At 46.9% G+C, this 24,087-nt stretch overlaps 1 protein-coding gene across 1 annotated transcript in view; it reads right to left on the bottom strand.

The window, feature by feature from the left end:
- The window catches only part of Col15a1 (collagen type XV alpha 1 chain), a 105,800-nt gene extending 91,898 nt beyond the window's left edge, over positions 1-13,902 (bottom strand). Inside the window, exons 1-2 of the mRNA XM_051187773.1 lie at positions 13,719-13,902; positions 13,548-13,639 (exon numbers count right to left, since the gene is read on the bottom strand). Of these exons, the coding sequence (XP_051043730.1) occupies positions 13,548-13,639; positions 13,719-13,729 (103 nt within the window). The 5' untranslated portion in view covers positions 13,730-13,902. The remainder of the gene's footprint in view (positions 1-13,547; positions 13,640-13,718) is intronic.
- Between the last annotated feature and the right edge of the window lie 10,185 nt (positions 13,903-24,087).

The raw sequence follows: 24,087 nt of genomic DNA, 5'->3' as shown, positions 1-24,087 counted from the left end.
GCCATCCAAAGTCACCAGCTGGTACTTGTGGAGCCTGGAACCAAACCAGCTCTGCCAGACTCTTAACTGCTTAGCACTCAGTGCCAGACTCCTCATTGTCCAGTGCTCAGAGCCCTGTGGCTCACACTTTGGCATCGAATGCATTGCCTAGGGGCATCTACAGCACAAAGCCTGATGCTGTTGCTCTGGGGCAGGACCCAGGACCCTGCATTCTTAGCAAGCTCGCAGTAATGCCTGTGTTGCTGGCTCAGGGACCACAGTTCAAGGATCAAGTCTATGAAAAATATAAGACTAATGAGGATGAGAAAGGATCCTGTATGTGATGTCAGAGACCAGCAAGGAGTTGGTCTGGAGCCAGAAGCCAGGAGAGACACAGGAGGGGAGGATTTAGAATTCATTGCTGTAATGGAAAGCACGGAAGGATTTGAAGGAGGAACACGATAAGACATGCACTTTGGACAAGCCTCTCTGCTTGCACAGAAATGAGCCGGAGGTCAGAGAGAGGGGACGCCTGGCTGTCAGAGATATGACCTCAAGGGTGGCAAAGAGGTGGAAGGCAGTAATGGCATGCAGCAGATGCCACACAGGCAGAACTCATGCTTTTCAAACACAGCTGCTGTTCTCTTTCCAATGCTAAAAGTGCCCCCAGTTGTGCCATGCACAGAGCGCTCAAGCACAGACCCACAGCTGGCAGCAAGTGTGAGTTCCCATCCCAACAGCAGGCACACAACCAGCTGCCCTTAGAAACTTGCCCAGGACCACTCTTTCCTGTCCAGCCACATGCGCTCCTTCTCAGCAGCCATTCCCTGTCTTTTCAGATAAAAGTGTCTGCCTCCACAGAGCGAACAGGATTTGGCCAGACCCAGGACCAAACAACTAGACCAAGAAGCCATTGCCGGGCATCCCAGAGCAGAGAAGTAGAAGACCTTTAGTTGCAAACTTGCTATCAGCTCACATTTGCAAATATTAAACCAACAAAAACATTGTGTTTTTAAATCAGGAAACTTGAATCTCAAAAGGGGGTCGGGAGACTCTGAGATGGAGCCATCGGCTGGAATCGGCTTAACCTGAAGTAAAATTAGAAAATTTGTCACATGGAAAAACTGTGCAGAGAGAAATGATTCGTTTTTCCCGGTGCTTGCTGCTGGAGAATGAGTAATTTGGCATTTTGACTGGGCAGCTAGAGCAGCTGAAGTCTCTGTTTGGTACCAAATATACACAGTTGTCCTGCAGATTTGGGCCCAGCTCATGAATGGGCCATCAGTGAGAAGCAATGTGCTTGGGTCCAGACGGCCAGGCTGGGCCCTGCTCACTCACATCGATGCCCTCATTTGTCACAAAGTTGGACCAAACTGAACTCAGACATGCTAGAATGTTCTTGCTAATGGTGATGTGGGGTTCACCTGATCTGACCTCTGTGTTTCCCACACAGGGAAACTGAGACCCAGGGAGGCATGGGAACTTGCCTGGGCAGAGAAAAGAGTAGGAGAATGCCAACACAGGTTCTGAATGGTCTCTCCCGCACCCTCCCTCGTGGCCATAGCTGTGTCCTGCAAGTGGTGGATTGGGGGAGGGTACAGTTCCCTGCCTGATGCTACCCTGGAATGAGGTTGCTTGAATGACTTCTTTAGCCAAGGGCAGGGAGTTCAAATTCAACCCACAGGCCAGGTGCAGTGCTAAATGCTGAGGGAGTGACCTGGATCCTCGGGAGTCCCACCTTACATGCTAACCCTGAGAGCAAGAGATCAGGATGAGAAGAGTAAAGAGACCAAGCTGATCAGCACTCAGTAGGTCCACAGAGGGAATGACTGTTTTCACTGTGATTGATTAAAAAGCCTTGCTTTTATCAGTCACCATGAACACGGTGGCTCTGGTCAGCAATGATTCAGCGCCTTACAGCTCAGGCGGTTTGATAGCCAACACAGGTCTTGCTGTAATAAGGATCAAGGTAGCAAAGACAGGATTTTTTTTTCTAGAAGATTTAAAGGAAAGTCTGTCCCCTTCCTGTGTCCAGCCCTTTCAGAGTGCCCACATCCTTTGGTTTGTGACTCATTCCCCCAACTCCCAGACCAGTGAAGAAGACTGGTCAAGTCTCCCCACTCCAGGCTCTACATATTTCTCCCCTCTCTCTTCTACTCAAAGAACTTTGTGATCTACTGGTTCCAACAAGATAATCCAGGGTGTTGTCCCTTCACCTGTAACCTTAATTCCTCTTTGCCACATTGCCTGTTACAGGACAAGGGTGGGACATTCACTGTTTTGGAGGATTGTTGCTCTGCCTACTATAGTGATTATTGTGGGAACATAATCACAGACAGGGGAAGTTTCACCTTGAGGGATCTCATTAAATGTGGATTCTGGTTTACTGCATTCCAGATGGGGCTGGAGACTCTGTCTTCTATGGAGATCCCCGGGGGATGCTGGTTCATGGACCACAGCAGAACAGAAAGATGCTAGAGAATGAGAAAGGTGCAGGGTAGAGGCCTGCCAGGGTAGACACTGGAGATGGGCAGGCACGGTAGACACCAGAGATGAGCAGGCATGGGTACTCCCATCAATCTGTGGCTGAACTCATAGGGCTGTTGGGAGAGTTGGATGTGTTACACACACACACACACACACACACACACACACACACAGAGTCACTCACAATGGCACTTAAATATACACTACACATACCTAAAAGCCAGACATGCACATGGACACCATATATAGATGCTTATATATGTTTATATATACTTACAACTTATATATGAAATACAGATACATATAGACAATATGCATATAATGTCTACATATACACTTACATGTAGAAATAGTTGACAAATATAAAATGCACAAATGTACTATGTATTCTCAGTTGATAAATATGAAACACGAACCTTTCTATAACCAGAGTATGTGTCTAAAGAACAGAAATTCCTCAAACCCCTCCCTTCAAGTCTCAGAGATCTATTCAGAAGATGAAGCAGAAAGGGTATAAGAGCTAGAAATGGTTGATGACTTCAAGGAAACAGTGTCTTCCAGACTGATAGGCATATGAAATCTCAGCTCCAATGGCAGCACACACAAGGCCTATACAGATTCAAACCAGACAAATTCCTGGCACTGAGAAGGCGGAGTGGGCACAAAGTCCCACCCCTAACCAAAAAGCTATTTGCAATTGGCACCTGCTGGGAAAGGGGAGATGGGTTTTCTCCAGTGGAGAGCTCCCGGGTAGATCAATCATACCCCAAGGAAGACCCTCTAGTTGGCCAACACAAAACAAGCTGTGCTGGGGTGGAGAAGCAGAGGGTGTTGACGACATCACAAGGAGCTAGAGTTATCTTGTTTTGTTATACACATTTTTTGTCTTTTTGGTTTTGGTCTGATTTTCACTTGTTTTGTTCTTGGTTTTGATTTTCTTGAAGGGAGAGGGGAGGGACACAAAGTTGGGTGGGTCTAGAATTGAGAAGGGCCTGGGAAAAGTTGGGGGATATTGATTCAAATATATTATTTGGAAAATTTTAATAAAAATACATAGAAAACAACATGTGATTATCAGTATTCAGGTCCATGCAAAACTCTCAAAACCCCAGAACACTAACCCAGGAGCCAGGATGCCCTGTTGTACATGTGGCTGTTTTCAGTTTGCACCATGACCCCAGCTAGGTGAGCTAGTCACTGTGCCTCTCTGGGCTGGACAAAAGGCAAGAGCCAAGGCTATTGACAGGTTGAGCTGCTTAGTTATCAGCGGGACCTCAGCACCTCTGTTCCAGCTGATAGTAAGAATGGAAAGCAAGCATAGATTGTCTTACAGGAAGCATCTTGCTTAGCCCAGGCTGGTCTCAAAGTCAATGTGAAGCTGAGGTTGACCTTGAACTTTTGTTGAGTATACCACAGTGTGGTTTATGCAGTGTTGGGTTATTGAACCTAGGGTTCTGTGTATGCTAGCCAAGCCCTCTAACATTCCCAGACAGCAAACGTGTGCTCTTCCTGATGTATCTGTGCTGTAAGCCCTGCTGTCACCCTCTGGCCACCTCCTGCAATCAGAATGGATGACTGAGTAGCCTCCAGCGCAGATAGTCGTGTCAAAGGGCCTATCATGCTGGGTTTTCTCTGAGGTCACCTCAGCCCCAGGCTTTGAAGATTCTTTCTTTAATGATTCAAGAGCTCACTGTATCCTTTGGGTACCATGGCATATGCTGGGGAAACACAGGTAAATAAAACAAAGGTCCTGCCTCCAAGGAACCCATAGTGAGGTGGGAGGGGTCAATGAGGCATTGAACTGTGCCATCAGTGACAGACTCCTGACTCATCTCTAATCCTGTCCCAACCTACAAATAAGAAAAACTGAAAATAGTCACTCAAAAGGAGGCAGCAGAGCTAAGATTTGATTCCGGAACCTTGGAGAGCAGGGGCATGAATCACATCCTAAATATCTCCTGGGCACCAGCCCTGCCACCTGGCTCTCTCAGAGACCCAGGGCCATCACCTTCTAAAAGAAGCTGTGCAGCTGGAAGACATGCTTGGCTTTGTGTTTGTGTCTGTCTTGTTGCTGTTTTGAGACAGGAGCTCACTGTGCAGCCTAGGCAGGTCATGAACTCTGGCACTTCTCCTACCTCAGCCTCATAAGTGCAGGGATTGCAGGTTGAGCTATATGCCCAGCTTAGACTGGCTGTTGACAATGCTGCTGCTCCTTTGCAATGACTGAACCAGACACCCTTGAAAAACACTGGTGGCTGCCCAGGGTGCTTCTAGGGGTCGTAGAGATCAAGTGTATGACCTGCACAGTCACATTCTAGTTTTCTGGAAAACCCTTCTAGCATTTAGCACAAGGAACTGAAAAATGGGTGAATGGATGGAAGAGATGATCTCCCATCTCTGCTTGGCTAAAGCAGGGACATGAGGAAGCAAAGCAGAACCTGGCCCTTAGTTGATGTCATTTCTTGAAGAGGCAGCAGCCCAGGTCAAAGACAAGAGGCAGATGTGTTCTCATTGGTTGTGGCTTGGACGCTAAATTACCATGACATTGCCAAAGACTGCAACAAAACCTCCAATGATTTGTTCTAGAAATGTGTGGTCACTAATAATCACAGTAGTCATTAAACAGAGATGCCATTGTGGTTGTCATAGTGGGATTTACACTGACCTAGAAGCCTGCAAGAGGATAAGCTTAATTGTGGTGTCTGCACTATGAGAAGCACAAAGAATATTAAAGAACGCTTAATGCTCCTGAGGAAGCATCTAGATGATTATTAAGGGAAGAAAGCAATTGACGAAATATAGTGTGCCATTCATCTATTCACAGTCTAACATATGTGTGTATGCACATGTAGAAAACAATTGTGAGAGTCCCCAAGTGTAATCAGAGAGCAGGCTTTCTTTATGCTGAGTTACAAATAGCATGTGACTTGTATTTTTTTTTTTAAAAAAAGGAATTTTTCTTTCCTTTTCTTTTTTTTTTTTCTCCAGGTTTTTCTAATGACTATGCATTACTTTATTCACTTTTTATGGCATTTTTAAAAAAGTCTCCTCTTCTAAAGGCTGACTATTGGATATTTTAGTATGTCCAATCCCAGTGTTGTAGAATATTTGTACACTGCATGAAGATGTATTGTTGTGATTGGTGTAATAAAAATCTGAATGGCCAATAGCTGGCAGAAGGTGTAAGGGAGATTTCCGGGGAGAGAAATGAAGAGGAGAAGGAATGGAGGCATGCCGGAGAATCCAGGAGATATGGAGAGGAAACAGGAGCTACAAGATGAAAGAGAGGTAATTCCATGTAATAGAATGTAGATTAATATAAATGGATTAATTTAAGTTATAAGAGCTGGTTGGGGACAAGCCTAACCTAAAGGCCAAACTTTCATAATTAACAATAAGTCTCAATGTCATTATTTGCAGGCTGGCAGTCCAATGAAAAACTACTACTACATTCCAGTGCTGGGAGGTGGAGATAGGAGGATCCCTGGGATTCACTGGTTTCTTGATGACTTCCAGGTCAGTGAAATACCCTGTCTCAAACAAAACAAATATAAAAACATGGGTGGTATCCAGGGATGATACCCAAGTTTGTCCTTTGATCTCCATATGCCTGCACACTTACACACACACACACACACACACACACACACACGCACGCACACACACAGTTTATGCCTCTCTGTCTCTCCCATTTCCAATGGAAATGGATGTCCCTATTTTGCTAGTGCATAAGTTTTCTGTCAGTCTATGGGACACTCATAACAAGCCCCCAGCATGTAAGCCATCTGCTACACTCAAGCCTCTACTACTAGCCCCTGAGTCTCTCCCCAGGATGGACAGTGGCTCTGATGCAGTTCTCTAGCTACTCCCCCCCCCAATCTCCACTCCACAGAGCCCCTAAGAGAACAGGACAACCAGGAAATATGGGAGGAAGACAGACATCTCTAAGAGCAACCACAACAGAAAACAGACCACTTAAAGATATTGTCAGGAGGTCCTTTGGGGGATGAAGAGACTTTGGTTGGTTGGAAGCCTTTTCAGTAGGGCTGTCTTTAAGTCCCTCATCAATAGGAAGACAACTCCTACAGAGGCCTAAAGCCAGGCTGCTACTTGAAAGCCAGACTCTAGCCAAGCTTCTCAAACCCAGAACAGGGCTCCCCAAATCCTAAACCTAGACTCTTGGTTGCTTAAGAACAGGGTCTTAAAAACAGTTTTCTCTGTCTCCATGTCACTATGGATGCAAGAAGACGGACCTAGTTAGGATGGATTGAGTTGAGCTTGTTCTTGTGTTGGGATGAGTTTGCCTGGGTTGCACTGGGTTGAACACAGTTGAGTTAGTTGGATTGAACCAAACTGAGTTAGTTTGAGCTGGACTGTGTTAAATGGAGCTGAGAAGACTCAGATTGAATTTGGATGGATTGGTTTGGGTTGGGCTGAGATGGACCAGTTGTGTCATGATGGTTAAATTGGACTGAGGAATTGATAAATTTTGTTGGATTGAGTTGAGTAGAATTGAGTGAGCACTCACTGAATTCTGTCAGCCCATTTAATTCCTCATTATATGTTGCTCAGAACCTTCTCAGTTCTACTCTTACCCTAGACTGCTTGTCCTTTCACTGGTCCCCACCAGCAGCAGCTGGTCAGCCAGCAAACCCAACTCACTGTCTCAGTTTCCCTGAACTGTGTTGAGTGCAGCAGTTCCCACCCAACAATGCTGTGTCTCCTCCTTCATTCATGTCCTTCACTGATTGTGTAAGAGTGACACCCTTTGTCCACCCTCACTCACCCACACCAGTTGTACTCCAGGAGTCCATTCATATCCTGAGGCAATTATCTAACAACCAGCACATACGCACACACACTACACACATATACACACACACACACACTACACACACACACACACTACACACACACACACTGCACACACACACACACACAGAGCAACATGCATTCTTGAAGGAAAGAAACCAGTGATATAGAGATTAAGGAATTAAATTTATACTGTTAAAATAAAATAATGTGCAATGAAACACAATGAGGCAACAGCTCACACTAGATAATTTCGGGGAATCTTGGCTCCCAACTGGATGGAACTGACTCCAGCTTACACCTTCACTTCTGGTTCATTTCAAATGAATTGGAATGAAGGCATCAAAGATAAATTTAGAGGCTTAACTAGAAGAGGAAAGTTGGCATCCCACCCCTGACTACATTGGCCACCAGAAATAAGAGGACAGATAGATGAGCTAGCAAACAAATGAATCACCCAGCTCATACAATCAAAAGTGATAAGAACAGGGTGACATGAGTGAATCCAAGACTACCTAGTTATGAAGTTATAGGAGAAAACTGAAAGGCCCTTAAAGTTGTCTGATTACTCAGCCAGTCACTCTGCCATTGGCAAAGCTGTGAGAGGTTTGGCATGGATGAAGTACCATGGAGGATATGGTAAGATATGTTAGGTGAAATGTCAGACAGACCTCTTCACTCCTGCCTCAATTTATTAACTTTCCTGGGTGTCCCTTCGTGCCAGGCCCTGTCTGAGATTCTGGGATCCAGAGTGGGACAAGGCTCAGGCTGTGTCATGGCTCTTCCTTGCAGTAGGGGATGCAGGAATTGGCAATGGTCACCATGCAGTCTGAGTTCCCTGTCACCAACAGACACCCAAGGTGCTTGGGAGGAGAGGGTGAACTCCCTGGGCAGAATCCTAAGGGAAGGTGGGATTGCCCGGTAAAGTAGAACAAACACATGTTCAAAAAGGGATTGCCTGCAAAGACAGGAGGATCCCTGGGACTTGCTGGCCAGTGAGTCTAGCCTAATCTGCAAGCTCCAGGTTCGGTGAGAGACCTCATCTCCATATTTTAAAATGGTCAGTTCCATATCAGCTTTTAAAGGTCAATCAGGGCATCCAAATGGTTCATAAACATATAAAAGGTTGATCAACTCAAACTGTGAGACAGTTCCCTGGGTAAAGGGTCTGCTACACAAGCGTGAGGACCTGAGTACCATCCCCAGAACCCAGGATAAAAACTGAGTACAGTGTGCATTTGTAACACCAGCACTGGTGAGGTGGAAGCTGGAAAATCCCTAGCGCCAGCTTGACAAGCATTCTACACCTTTAATTAAGTGAAAGTTCCAGTGAAAGACCTTGTCTAAGAAAACAAGATGATGGTTCCAGAAGAACAGCCAAGGTTATCCCCAGCACAAGCACACATGCATGGACATACACACTCGCACGCGCACATGCGCGCGCACATGTGCACACACACACACACACATGCATGCATGCACGCATGCACATGCAAACACACAGGGAATACAAATTAAGGCTCCATTAAAATTATAAGTGGTACCTGTTAGAAATGTTGACGTTAAATGCAGTGATGAGGCTGGATGCTGGCCAGGATATTAGGATGAGGATTTTTACTTCCCAATGCTCATGTGTTTTGGTACAGACACAGAAGAAGGCATGTCAGCAGTACCTGTTTGTCTGCCTATGCACCCCTGTGACCCAGCACCACACCTAGGTAGGAAACTAAAGAAAATGCCTACACTTGTGTTCAGAGATGCACTTGAGAACAGTCACATGACACTGTCACATTCCACGGGCTCATGGCAGCCCACATGTTGTTGGAGAAAAGTACAGAAGTCGCAGTATGTATGGTCACATTGCAGGCTATAATACTACAATGAAAATAAGCTATTGCCTCATGCATGAATCTCAAAACCTTAGCATCAGAGAAAGAACCTGAAATGGAAAAATGGAAAAGTACAATCTTTATGGAAAAGGCTCAGAGTTGAGGGAGACAGAGCTCAGGATGAAAGGATGGGTGTTTATTGTCAACGTGTGTGTGTGTGTGTGTGTGTGTGTGTGTGTGTGTGTGTGTTTAAGTGAACTAAAGTGACAGCTAGGAAAGTCCAGGTAGCAATCACACCTGAGAGAAGCCCCCCACCCCCACAGCACAGAGCAAAGCTGGGTGTTCTATTCCCTGCTGGGCTGTACTTTTCTGGGCATACTGTTCTGAATGCAGGTGTTACCTCACAAGAAACCAAGAGAAGCAGGCAACTTGCACACACCAGCATTTTATTAACAGGTATAGCAGAACCATCCCTGCTCCAGCAACAGTCCTCACCCCCCAAACCAGCAGCCATTCCAAACAAGCTAGTCTCATCAGGAGACAAACCCACGGCGCTGGCCTGCAGCCTAGCCCTGACCCTTCAGAGATGCAAGGGGCCATGATGGTGATGCTTCAGTGACGCAAGCAGAGCACAGTGACCACCCTCAGGATGAGGTAAATGTGGGGTGATATGTGGGCTTTTCTTTCTTATTGTGAATTCAGAACCCCTCCAGGGAGATCTGGGCCTGTCTTCTTTCTATCCTGTCTGCAGGTGGCCTGGCTGACTAGGTGTTTAATGATTGCTGAACCTAAATAAGTCTCAAGCTAGGTAAATGCCATTTTGTTTTCCAATGTTCAAAACAGGAAATACAAAGTTGAGCAATTCTCACCATCCCATTTCATAAGTGGGAAAATTGAGTCTCAGAAGGAGAAGTTAGTCATCTCAGTTTACAGAAAGAATACGCCCTGGGTTTTCTAATGTTCAAAACTGGATGGCAGAGGGGTAACTTGAAATCTAATTTTTAATAAATTCACTATCTGTAGATTTGTGTACACCACTGTTCCATCCTGTAGGAGCTTTGCATACTGTAGTATCCAGGGACAGTATGGGCAGTAGAGCTGAAGATCCTGAGAAGCAGCTAGGACTCGGAACAGCCTTCTGGGGGCAATAGTACTCGATGGGGCTGCCAGTCTGTGAGTGGCCAGCCATATGCAGACTCTCTACCAGGCTTGCTGGGCACCAGACCAGAAGTTTCACCTGAGTCTAGATGCCTGCAAAGTGCAGCTTTGTTGAGATCTAGCATGCAGCTCATGCTGAAGGCAGCTAGATCAGTTAATATATGGATATGACAGCACAGCCACCACCACAGTTCAGTCTTGGACCATTCCATACAAAGTCCCTAGCTGCCTATACAAAGTCACCCCTGTAAGGATTCAGGCATTACACTGGCCTGCCCCTGTCACCTGGCAGAATGCACTCAGGCAGTACTCTGGTCAACCCCGGGTTCCATGAGTACTAGTCTGCAGGCAGGTGTAAAGGACCCCTTTAAAAGTCAGACCCTGCCCCCCTCTCTCTGCTTTCCAGCTCTTCTCTTTCTTTCTCTCTCTCCTCTCTTCTATTCCCAGTGCTTCTATGTCTCTTCCCTTCCTCCCCACTTCCCTATCTAAATAAACTCCTCTTTTAAGCTCTATCTGCCTGGCCTGTTATTCTCTCCAACTCGGTCACCCTCACCTGCTATGGAACCTGCTATGCTCTCCCACGTGGTCCCTTACCTCGGGACCCCCCACGAGGGACCACCCCCTTCTCCAGTTTTATTCCTATAACTGTAGCAAAAGAACAATAGCTCCTGCTTCTTTCCCTAGGACTAAGCAATTATGGATGTCCTCCATCTCTGTATTTTTTACTTTTGGAAATTTTGTTTAAATGGGCTCTGGCAATGCGCAGGTTTTTATCTGGACACTTACACTTAACCATGTTGTGGTGAGCATCTGCTTTCTCCCTTTATATTGCTGAATAGTATTCCATTGAAATGACATACTGTGATTTATTTATTTAACAGTTGATAAGACAGTTCATTCTATGCTTTTTCATTATGTATAATGCTATTATGACTGGTCACATAAAAGCTTTTGAGTGACATATGATTTTCTTTCACTTGAGTTGACTTTTAAGGAGTAGACTCACTAGATAGTGGTGTAGTAAATATTTAGTACTTAAGATGCTGCTGAACTACTGGGGACATGAAACAAGCTTAAACATTTAGCTTAGCACAAACTCTTCCAGCTGTACTTCTGCCGGTGAAGGTCACATGCTCTAGGACAAATAACTTTGCCTTGGTCTCTTCATCTGTGAAACTGCATCTGTGGAGCTGGTGTGAATTCTGCTGCCTCTTACAAAGCTATAAAGTCTTGGAGGTTGGTTGAAATGTAGTCTAGCCATGTAGCCCAGGCCAGCCTTGAAGTTCTGATCCTCTTTCCTTAGCATTCCAAGTGCTGGGATTGCAAAGTCAAGTCACCACACTCAACACAACCTCTTCCTTCCTTCCATCCTTCCTTCTTTTCTTCCCTTCCTTCCTCCTTCCTTCCTATTTCTCTCACTTTCTTCCTTTCTCTCTCTCTTCCTTCTCTTCTTCTTTTCTTTTCCTAATAGACAGTTGAGCAGTAGCCCTGTGGGAAGAATCTCCCAGAGTCCATAGACTTGCAGGTTATCCCAGATCTACCTTAGAACACCTGAGCAGCTTTAGGCAAACTGCATGCTTCTTTCTGGCCCTCTCTGTTGAGCTGGAGATGACCCTCCAGCACAGCAGGCTTCAAGAGCTTTGGAGATGCACTCGGCACCTGCCATGAGTAAGACACTCCCATTATAGCATTCAATGGAGACTGGGAACCTAAAGACCATCTCTGGGAAACTCCTTTGGTTGGTTAACAGCAAAAGCTCTGGAGTGAGCCTGAATCAGATCCTACCCCAGGCATTTAGAAAGCTGTGACTCAGATTCAGAGTTCTCAGAATAGAGAGCTAAGGTCCTCAGTTCCTAGCCCCTAGAATGATGGCTGAGATGGGACCTTGTTCAAATGAGAGTTAGCATGTAAACTGCATGCAAGATCTATAGAGCTCAGGGCTCCAGAAGCCCTCTTCAGATCCCAAAGGGGCACTGAATGTTGTCAGCTGCCCTCTACTGCTCACTTGGCAAAGCCCTGTGTCATATGGGAAATTGTGAGGTTTCCACACTGGCCACCCTCGGGAGAAGCCAGAACTCTACTCCAACTGCCCTTTGATCTGCAAGAAAAGTTAGGTTGGACTCCTTAGCAGGAAAAACTATCTTTGCATCTGTGTCTTCCTCCCACACAGACCACAGCCCGGGGGGTACCAGGCTTCTTCAAGTATCTAAGGAGTTAAACAAGGCAACCAATGCCAACCCAGCTTCAATCAGATGACTATTACATCTCCACTTACTCTACTGGGTTATGTGCTAATACTCTAACTCAAAAGGGGTGAGAGGCTGCTGTTCCGAAAGCCTGATTCTGCTAAGTACATAGCGCAAAGGCTGAGCAGGGGCAGGGACCTGCCCAGCTGGGCTTGAGTTCTGGCTGTGAGAGCTGTCTGCATTTCTTAGCCTCTCCGCCAGCAGCGGCAGTGCTTTGCAACACACAAGTTCCTGCAAAGAGGAAGGTATCTTCTGTCCTTTATTTTCTAAGTACCCAGAAGCATGGAAAGAGCACTATTTCTCATCTGTCCGTTAGAACTCACAACATCCCTGGCAAATAAGTGGGTCTAATTTATCCTTTTCAGATGAGGAAACTGAGGCACGTAGAAGGGAAAAGTATTGCCCGTAGTGGTCACCCAACAGAGGCACGATTCACACCCAGGCAACCACACTTTAACCCAGACTCACTTTAATTCAACAGTTTCTGAGTCCCAGTGGGGGGAAACTGAGGCACAGAGAACATAAGAAAGGACCACTAGCCCAGACTTTGTCCATCATCCACCACGTTTCTGCCGCTCAGGGATGGGTTCCCATCCCAAATGGTCCCACTTGTAATTCATGTGAACCAAGCGTGTGAGCAACTCTGTTTCAGTAAGTTAGTAGAGACTAGGATGCCAAGGTGTCCCTGCCGGTGACCGTGCTTTCTGTGGAGCTTATGGGCATCAGATCTGCTCAACCAGAGCCCAGCGCGCCAGGACCTCAGCACGGAAGCCCAGCGCTCTTTGGGACCCTGTTCTTTCTGGCAGTGTGGTGTCATTGTACAGCCAAAGCCCCTCTCTGCCCTCAATGGGGAGCCGCGTCCAGATCAGACACCCTGCTTGCCCTGGCTTAAGCTATCGCCTGGCGCCCAGAAACCCAGGGGCCCGGGAGGACCAGGGGCTGGATAGCCAGCGCGCTGCGCCAAGCAAGCACTCCCTTTTATGTCCAGGAATGAGGCACCACGGCACCCGGGCGCACAACCGCCAGCGGTGCTTACCTGTTGCTGCGCGCGTCTGCAGTACAGCGGAGAGCAGCGCGAAGGAGATGTTGGAGAGCAGCCACCGCCGGCGCTGGCTCTGCGCGGTCCTCCTGAAAGAAGGCATGGCAGAAGTGAGGAGGCGGCAGGGTGGAGAGGCCAGGACGCAGGGGTGAGGGGTGAGGGTCCTACCTGGGTGCCATGGTGCAGCCGCTTGACCCCAGCTCCGCTTCGACTGCGGAACAAAGGCGGCGCTCGGTGGCGACGGCGGGATCCCGGCTGCCGCCCGCGCCTGAGTCACTCGCGCACTGAAACCCGACTCCGCCGCGCCCTGCTCTCCCCCACGCGCGGTGCCCCACCTCGCCGCCGGTCCCCGCCGAACCTCCCCACGCCCCCTTCTTCCCGCCACCCCAAAGCCTTATGTAACCCGTAAAGATAGCCCTGCTTGCTGACACAGCTCCCCACAACCACGGGCCAGCTGGGATCGCTGGGGTTTCATTACATGACAGACCAGTCTACTAAGGCTCAGAGAGGAGCTGCAGTGTCCCAAAGCCACACAGCTAAAGTCGCTCCCAGCCACACCCAGCACATCAGCCAGGATCCCTTGCATGCCCCAGAGTAGCAGCAGTGGGGATGGAAGTCACACACAGAGCTAGGACTCTGAAGAACATGGGGTGTGACCTGAACATTTTGGAATCCCAAAACCTTGACCAAGGGGTGCAGCCTTCAGAAACCTAATCTAGCTTCTCCCCCCCTGCCCCCTTGTCCGCAAGTTAATGATGGAGGAACTGTGGTTCAGAGAAGGCAAGCAATTTACCAAGATATCCACCCAGTGAGCAACACAGGGCAGGAAACCCAGTATGTATGAAGAAAGAGCAAAGTCTCAACATCAACCAGGGCACCTAGAGTCAGGTGTGTCACCTGCCTGCTGGGGAGAAGGAAGACCACTTAACCAACAGGCAACACTCACGGCAGGAATCTGGAGCTCAGCTCTTGGACACACTATCCCCAGGAGTCCTTGCAGTTACTAGTGCACTGCATGAAAAGTGGGGGTGAGGACATGCCCCTTCTCAGGCCAGGGAGCATCTGGATGTTAATAAACTACACTGCATTCTCAGAGTGGCTAGCACAGGACAATGCTCACTGAATGTCTACTCTGTTGTGGGCACTGCGCTGACCATATCCTCAGACGGCAAGGGCCAAGACAGGCAGGACCATAGGCTCTTAAGGGATTAAGGCACAAGTGACCCCAGAGCCAGGAAGGCTCCATGGAACTAACAAGGAAGATAGGGCATTCTAAGGATACTGCCCACTTTAGGTGACTTTGATATCCGTTCACACGGGCTATGGATGTGAACCCTCTCTCCTCCATTGCAGCCTTCTGTGATGGGTATAATTGATACAAATCACTAGCCATGGGGAATTGGCTTTCTGGGATCTGTATTTCTCCATTGTTGCAAAAATGCATTAGCTTGAACTGTAACCGACTTCCTGAATAGAGTTTATCTGGGAAGACAGCAGCACCTATGACTGTTCTGTTTGATAGTTAGGGCCAGCAGCTATAAGCTGGTGCTCTGGGCTCCATGTGGCCCACAGATAGGTTTGGGTTGATTTTCTGAGCAACAGCCTGCAAATTAAAGAGTTGATAATAACAGTATTTTATAATTATGAAGTGTCTGCTAAGATTCAGATTGGGGGGTGCTGGAGAGATGGTTCAGAGATTAAGAGCATGTGCTGCTCTTGAAGAGGATCCAAGTTCCAGGCACCCACACAGAGTAGCCCACAATCACCTGTAACTCTATCTCTTAGGGATCTAACACCCTCCTCTAGCCTCTGTGGGCACCCCTACACACTCATGCACACACACACACAAACTCATGCACACACACACACACACACACATACTCATGCACACACACACGCATGTAGAGAGAAAGAGAGAGGCACACAAATTGATAAATAAATCTTTCTTTAAGACTCAGATTTATGGATTTTTAAAATTCAGGTAAATGCAATGACATGGAGCTTATATTCTCCAGATCAGTTGTTATTGGGATTGAATCAGTTAAGACAATACTGTGGAGTTAACCACCATTTCCTGCTTGTCCCAACACCAAGACAAAGAATCAGTTCCACTTAATACCACACTTGAAGTCTGTCTTTGCTCATAAGAAAGAGCAGAACTAGGTTGTGAGCTCACTAAGCTGTTCCAAATAGGCCAACAAAAGAAAGATGGAGGAGGGCATATATTTAATATACAGATAAAGTTTAATTCAGTATATAATATTGTTATGTATTATTTAATTTATTGTATTTAATTACACAGATAAGATGACATTCTTTAGTAAGCTTGGACTGTCTTAGTTCTGTGCTGCCTGCGGGATGAAGGCATACCTGCATTTCATCTGATGGGCTTGCCTGTGCTTCAAAGTGCACATAAGTAATGCAGAAGATTTGTTTACAACTCTCTGAGCAAAGTCCTGTGCACACATTTGTGGATTCCAGGTAAGCGCCCAACGCCTAACCCCTTGGAATCTGAAGACCAGTGTCCCTGCAGATATATTCTCACATGGTGACTGGAAATAGACCCTTGCCAATAGTGCTAATTTGAATCTATTTCACCTGAGAAGCAGACCATGCTCATAGATGAGAAGACTATTACTTTGGAATTTGGCCTGAAAGTGAGTATTATGATCTAAGATTGATGATGGAACAGGGGGTATCTCAGGCCTAGGAACTGAAAGGGGGGTGGTCTCAGCTGTGGGTGTGGGACAGATGGGGCAGGAAGCCAAGCAAGGCATTCCACCTCCTGCCAGACAGTACTGTGAGGGCTTAAGTGATTTCCTTCCATTCAATGTGAAGTTGTAGAAATAGCCAAAAGGAAGCATCATGTCATACTCAAGCTAGTCTAAATTGTTTACCACGGTTCAGGCCAATCTGCAAGATTGGGACGTGTGGAGACTGAGGATTTAATGTCTCAAGTTCTCTAGAACTTGACTAAATGAAAAGCCTGTCCATTTTCCTATAATCCAGCCAAATGTTCCAGAAGGCTCTGCATCCAAGGGCGTTCTTCAGATTGTCTCCAGCAGCTGGAAGGGCACAGGAACCTGGGAGAAGCATCCCAGGCCTTGTTTGGAAAGAGGTTACCAAGAATCAGTGCACTCCATTCTAAACAGCACTTTCTTCAGTATGTGGGTATGATGTGTCTGTCTTTTGTATCTCACAGGATACACAAAGCCTGCCCTGTGTATCTGATTAATGAGCAGAAAAAGCAGACTTCACTAGCTGACTAGAAGCAAACTTACTAAAATAGGCAGAGAAGAGGGCTGCCTCTTGGATAATCAAGAGAAAACCATGACTGTTAACACAGCTGCTTCCCTGGGGGGGGGGGGGCGGGGATGTCTTGTATTCCCACAAGACCTTGGCTGCGTCTATGTAAAGGAGGCTGAGAAAACTTGTTCAGCATGCTACACAATGATGGATGTGAAAATCTGAGAAACCAAGAGTGAGGGGTCAAAAGAAAACAGGATAGAGGGTGTGCCAAAGGGCTCCTCAGCACACACCCAGCGCCCTGTTCACATGCCCCTCTCTCCTCACTTTCCTGCATAGCGGCTATCATTCCCCAGCCAGTACCCGCATCCTCTCACCCGAATGCTTTCTCACAACAGAATTAAAAGCTCCCTTCCAGTTATTTAGCCAATGGAATCTGGCTAATAAGTTTTCTTTCTTCCAGATGCTGTTGCCAAGAAAGTAACTTCTTTTTTATTATTATTATTAATTTATTTTATTTTATATAACAAAGTCCAATTAAATGAAAGAAAGTAACTTCTTTACCTTGCTCTCACTCCTGGTCTCTCCCTCTCTCCCTCCTGGGAGTACTCCCTAGGTCTGGCTCTTCTCCGGAGTTATACCTCCAGCCCAATTTTGAGGTTCTTCTTAAGGTATTTTGAAATGTGGTCTCACAATACCGAGTCAGGCACAGTCAATTCCACTTATGGAAGCTCGTCCTCCTTCCTGGCCTCCCCTCCTTCACCCCTTCTCCTTAGGATGATGCTCCCTATACAACAGAGGTGCTCCCTGTACAACAGAGGCACTTAAGACTTGTCTCGGATGCTGTTTGTCTGAGATGCCCTGGGTGAGAGAAGGCAGTTTATCACCCACACGTTTACACACTCACAACAAGTCTTGGCTCAGTTATCTGAGGTACCATTCACTTACTGCTCAAGGCTCCTGTTAGTATGATGTTACTAACATAGATGACAGACAAACATTATAGAGGTATATTCTATGAGTTACACGGTAATGAATACTGGAGATCATGTAGCTGTAGGATGAAACAGTAAAATAAGTTCCCATCTTTGCCATGTGAAAATGTACTTTTTGAAACCCCCGAGACCCGGCTTGTCAGATCATACTGCAACTCACTGCCAAAGTCTGTGCGGATCTGTTTCTGCACTCCCCTGCATCTGTCCTAGCAGCTGCTACTGATGCTGCCATCTGGCCAAGTTCAGGACAAGCTGCTGTTGTATGCCACAGTCCATTTGGCTCTTGCCGGAGCCCAGCACACCTTTGCCTTTCAAGTCCTGGTGGTGCCTCTGGTGTCCTTAGTACTTCCTGGGGTCTGGATCACTTCCACTTTGCTATCTCAAAGTGGGGAAGGTAGTCCCAGAGTGCCCTCTTGACTTTCCCCGCGGAAGTCAAGTTGCTAATTAATGCAGAGGCTCTGCCGGAAGCTCGAAGCTTGGAAGCTCAGTGTGTATGTGAGGGATATGAAATGTGAAGTGCCCAGTTATATACTGGAGATTAGGCCCAAAAGGTACAGAAAATACAGGCAAACTATGGGAACACATAGGCAGTCCTTCCAAGTCATCTACTGCCTTACACCAAGGCCCCCTTCCCATCTTATGGCTTCAGGGGTAGTCTCCTGAAGCCAGTAATCAAGAGAAAGGGAGAGCAGAGCAGTGCCACAGAAAAGTCAGGATGTTGTGCAGGTGCTGCTGGGGTGTAGACGTGCATCCTTCATCTCCCTCAGTAAGACCCTGAAGGAGGAAGGGGACGAGAACCCGTTTCTCTGAAGGAGGGAAGGAATGCTCTCAGAGGCACAGAGGGGCCTGAAAAGTTGGTGCAGGTCTTAGATGATGGCCAGCAGTCTGAAAGACAAGGTTGATTCCAGACAGAAAGACCCAGGGAGGGCCAAGGAGATGTCAGCAGCTCAAGTGCCTGATGTACAAACACGAAGACCTGAATTCAGAAGCCACATAAAATCCCGGGCTGGTGTGAGCACCTATAACCCCAGCACTGAGACCGGTGGATCCTGGGGCTTACTGGTCAGCGAGACTATACGAAATGGCAACTGGTGAGATCTATGTTCAGAGAGAGACTCTCTCTCTCCCTCTGAAAAACTAAAGTTGAGAATGGCATAGAAAGAAACTCAAAGTTGATCTCTGGTCTCCACAGAGGCAAGCACACATGCAGACACCACCAGCCCTTCCACAGAAAACATACTGAAGAGGAATGTGCACTGACCTACACAAGCCCAAAGCATGTGCATCTCCCGCTGCTCCCTAGAGACTATCCACCTCAAAGACGGCAACCAGCATCCTGCGGAGGGCAGTCAGTCTTTGCTCTTGTCAGACAGCATGGACCCTTTCCTTCTAACATAGACCTAGTCACTGACCATGCTGGTCATCTAAGCCACCAGCTACAAATGCCCACACTGAGGTCTCCAAACGACACCTCACAGGTCAGGCAGACTGAGTGAGCCTTCCTCGCTTGTACGGAAACAGCTGGTGCTGTTTGCTTGCTGTGGTTGAGTGCCTTTGCCAGTTCTGCCATATCCCCAAACACACAAAGCTTGCCTCGCCCATCTTGTGCCCACAGGGTGTTGTTCAAATGAAAAGACCCATTTTATGGCAGAAGAAGAGTGACAGATGGTGGACGGCCATTCAAGGGACCCATCAGTGTGAGCACATGCCACAGCACGGAACACGGCTGGGTATTGTTGTGGTAGAAAAGCCTGTTAAAGTCTCGGTGAGAGCACCAGCTTAGGGACAGCCAGGAGAGGAGTTATGGTACTGGCCAACATAGCAAACTATATCTTCAGAACCTATGATATAGATGCCCCTCAGTATTCACAGATGACTGGGCCTCCAGACACCCAATCCAAAAGTGCTCAAGTTTCTCAGATAAAAATGTAGTAATGTCTATGCACACCCTCCCATACATTTTATTTTTATTTTTTTAATTAAAATATAAGTACTTCATTTCTCTCCATTCCCTTTCTTCCCTCCAACTCCTCCTCCTCTGAGCCCTCCTCACTCTCTCTCAAATCCATGGTCTTTGTTATATCTACACACACGCACACAGACACCCTGCTTGCACACATACACAAATGCATAAATATATAGATACTGCTTACACATACATGATTTCAGGGCTGATCACTTAGCATTAGATAACCAACTAGGAGGCTCCCCCTGGGGAAGACTATTTCTACTCTCAGCATTCCTGAGTTCTTTGTGTAGGGGAGGAGTCCCATGAGATTTCTTTCTTCCATGTTAGAATGTCTTTTAGTGTGTTATCTCATTCTGGCCTTACTTAGGCAGCCATACAACTGCAATCTCTGTCATCTCAAGAAGGCACAGCAGTTTCCCCCGCTATTCTGCTCCATCTTCCATGATGTTCCTGAGTCTTAGGCACAGGAGTTGTGTTGTGGATGCACCAACTGGAGCTGGACACTCCTGGATGCACCAACTGGAGCTGGACACTCCAGACTCCCATATATCTTAAATAACCCCTGTGTTACTTTCACCACTAACATAACACACACAGTTATTATATGACATCGCTTATGGAATAATGGCAATGCACACACTCAGTATAGTCAGAATGTTTGGTTTTGACCTGCATGTCATTGAATCCCCAAATGCAGAATCCACATATATGAGGGCAAAATATACTTGGGTCTGGAAATCAAGGGGTAATAGTGGAATTAAAACTTTTTTCCTTGTCCAGAGAAGCACTGAAGGCCTGAGCTATCACTGGCCAGGGTGTAGTAGCCAATCAAAAAAGCCTTTCCAATAGAATGATAAATTCCATGAAACCTGAAGCTGTGCTCACAACTGGGACACTCTGAGTTCCTCATGACAGTAGGCAAACAAACAAAACAAAAAAATTTTAAAAAAGGAGGAGTAAAGGAGTAGCTATAAATGATGACAGTAAGCATTGATGGGTACCAGGAGCCAGAGAACAACCTAGAGTATTCCTGGTGCTTCTGGATCCCAGGATGGAGGCTACAACGTCCAAGAGCAGTTAAAGCAAGTGCAAGACCAGACTTCAAAAGGATGAAGTTTGGACCATCTCACCGGGCAAGCCAGCCAGAGCATCTGAAGTGTGGGCTGAGAACAAAGGGAATGTAGAATGGGTGGAGGAGGAGAGGAGTGGGTCATCTGGGGATGCAGTTCCTTTATTGCTGGCTGTGATCTCACAAGGGACCCCGACTACCAGTCTTTCATCCTTTCTCTTAAAGTAAGTGAAGAACACTGTGTTCCCATAAAGTTGGAGGCCCTCTGTACAGCCAGCCCCCTTATCCCCAGGGGACATTTCAAGACCCCCGGTGGATGCCTGAGATTGCAGATGGTTCTGAACCCTACAAGCACCATGACTTCTTTTTACATATATATGATTCTGATAAACCAAACTCTGTAAATTGAGCACAGTAAAAGAGGTGCAACCATAAAATATACCTAATAAAAGCCTGTGGATGCAGCCTCTCTGCCTCTTCCTCTCTCTCTCTCTCTCTTTTTTCTCTCTCTCTCTCTCTTCCCACATCTCTCTCATTAGACAATATTCCATCCTTCTTTTGTGATGGTGTGGAGGTGAGGTAGATGGTACACACCTGGGTACTGTGCAATGGAAACTTAGGAATTATCCTTTTACGTTTCTGGCCACAGTTAATTGCAGGTACCTGAAACTATAGATATCAGAACCACAGAGAGGCAGGACAATGTGTTACAGGAGTGGGGGTCTGTTGTCTGGGAACAGCTCTGAGCAGCTCACGATGTGGAAAACACAGCCCTGGGCACTGCTCTAGCACCTCAGGCCTCACTGAGCAACCCTCTCTTATCACTACCTGCCTTCATTTGCTCCTGACACGGTACAGCTGTGGCTAGCGAGGTCACCTTCCTCTCTGTCATGGGCACAACCAGGCAGTGCCTTCACTCTCAGCCACCATGTCCACATCTCCCTCCTGCTCCAGGACTCCATTGATCCCAAAACACGAGATGCGGTGGGGCTCATTTGCTGTGCACACAAAAGGCCCTTGCAAAGGGGAAATAATACGTGGTTAACTTTGAACAATGGCAAGTAGAAACAATGGGTGAGTAAGTATTTTTCCCTTCCTCTCCCAGAGGGTCCCCCAAGAAGCAGCCTCTCTGAGGCATAAGGAAGACAACCCTATTTGTACCAGATGCTTCTTCTCTCTTCTTCCCTGCCTTACTGCCCCTCCATTCTAGAGAATTCTTCCAGAATCAACAACTTGGGGGCTTTGCTTTGTCTACCAAATGTTTGGACATGTTAGGGCAATGGAGTCTTGTGGCATTGACTGAGAGATGCATTCTGTATCTTGGTCATAGAATCAGAACAAAGTCTGCACACACTGGATGCCGTGGTGAGCTACAAGCAGGGCACTAAGACCATTTCTGTACCTTGATACCAGACACAGGAGACCAGCATCAGAGATAAACACAGGAATACTGACCTTCTGGGAACTTGCTTAAATATTGAAGATGACTTTGGGTTTCCAAAAGCCACAGAATGGAGGGAGGGATCTGTCATTTCCTGTCTATGACACATGAGAAATATTGAGTATACAAAATTAGACTACTGGGCTTTTTAAATACAAACCAGACATTATCTATTACAGACTGTGTGACCTTAGGAAAGTTAATTAACCTCTCTGTTCTTCAAAAAGTGCCTGGTGTGTTGAACTAAGTGACTTAAACACATAATGTGTTTAACATTTCAGTAAGCATATTACTTTCCTAGCCGTATCGCTTAATGGTCTGTCCATTCTAAATAACAGGGCTGGATTCAGAGTCATAGAATAGTGACTCCAGCAGAACACTCAGAGACCTTCAAGGCCAACTCCATTTGCATCCAGAGGGAGGAAGGGCTTGCCTGGCATCACAGTTAATGACAGTTAATGACAGTCCTGACTCCTTCTCAGTGCCCTTCTTGCTGCCGCTGGGGCTGCTTCACAGTTCTCTCATGCTAAGAGTCAAGGCCGTTGCAAATCAGGAGAACTGAGAGCTCATGCTTTGCGCTTCGTGGTGTCCTATGGCTCTGCACGCTCTGCTATGCATGGCCTGAGAGGGCTCTGTTCTACCAAATAGAGCTGGTCAGCCACAGTTGATTCGTTTACTAATGGAAGCCTCCCCCCACCCCCCCACCCCCCACCCCCCCCACCCCCCCACCCCCGCCTCAGAACCACTTTGTGGAAAGAAGGTAAAAACCCCAGGTTCCTAGTCTATGTGCAGACAGAATATTCGCTTCATGCTGGGCTCTGGAGTTGGAGATTTGTGCATCTCCCAAATCCTCGTGTACACTGTCACTGCTAATCTAGAGTTGGTTATGCTGTGGCACCTGGTGGCTGAACCCTGTCCGAGAATCTCTTGCGTCATTTATGTTTCAAAAACTGTCCTTGCGATTTTTGTTGTCCCCAGTCCAGACCAGACACTGCTAATACCTCTCCTAGATGGATTTCATCACCCAACCGGCCTTGGGAAGAACAAGGAAAAATGCATTCTCTTGCTTTAAGACTTTTAGGATCCAAGGAAGCTAGCTGGGACTAAAAAAGATGTAATGCCTGACCCCAGCCAATCAGAGACTCTGCTGTGCAGCTCTGCTTGATTTAGAGAACTAGGGTGTCTAAGAATGCAAACAGAAATCCATACCTCCAGGCTGCCTGCCCTCTGTTCTACCCCGCTTCCCCATCAATGCACAGACAATGGCTGTCCCTCCTTAAATACTATTCAAAATATGTGGCAAATATGATAATTCCAGATGGAACTACTATTTTTGTGTCAAGTATAAAGTTTGGAAAACGTGTCCTTGAACTAAGCCAGAGGGGGCAACAGGACATGGGTCCCAAGTAATGTGTATTTTGTCAATGCCATGGCCTCATCTTGTTTTTGAGAGTGGACAGAGGCATACCAGCAATCTCTCCACACTGTCTGACACACTGCCTGCCTCTTGTCCCTGGCTGGCTATTGGAACCTGGCTTCTCTGGATACCACTGGGAAGGGGGAGTGGTCCCCAGGATTAGCAGCAGGCTGTAGCTTTCTCTCTTCCTGTTCCTTCATCCCTGCAGTTTCAAAGGTTTGCAGCTGCTCAGTAGTGCTCCGTAGACAATTAGAAATTGTGGGGCTGTGCTAAAGGGAATCTCTTTTATCACAACCAAAGGGGATTCGCTGGGCACTTGGCAGGCCAGTGGTGCAATGTGAGAGATTGTCCACCTAACATGAAATATTCCAGCAAAACAATGTCGGTGTTGCCCGCTGAG

This window comes from Phodopus roborovskii, unplaced genomic scaffold, assembly GCF_943737965.1.
Source record: "Phodopus roborovskii unplaced genomic scaffold, PHOROB, whole genome shotgun sequence".
In the NCBI taxonomy this organism is placed as follows: Eukaryota; Metazoa; Chordata; class Mammalia; order Rodentia; family Cricetidae; genus Phodopus; species Phodopus roborovskii.
This window is presented reverse-complemented; position numbering and strand designations above follow the sequence as displayed.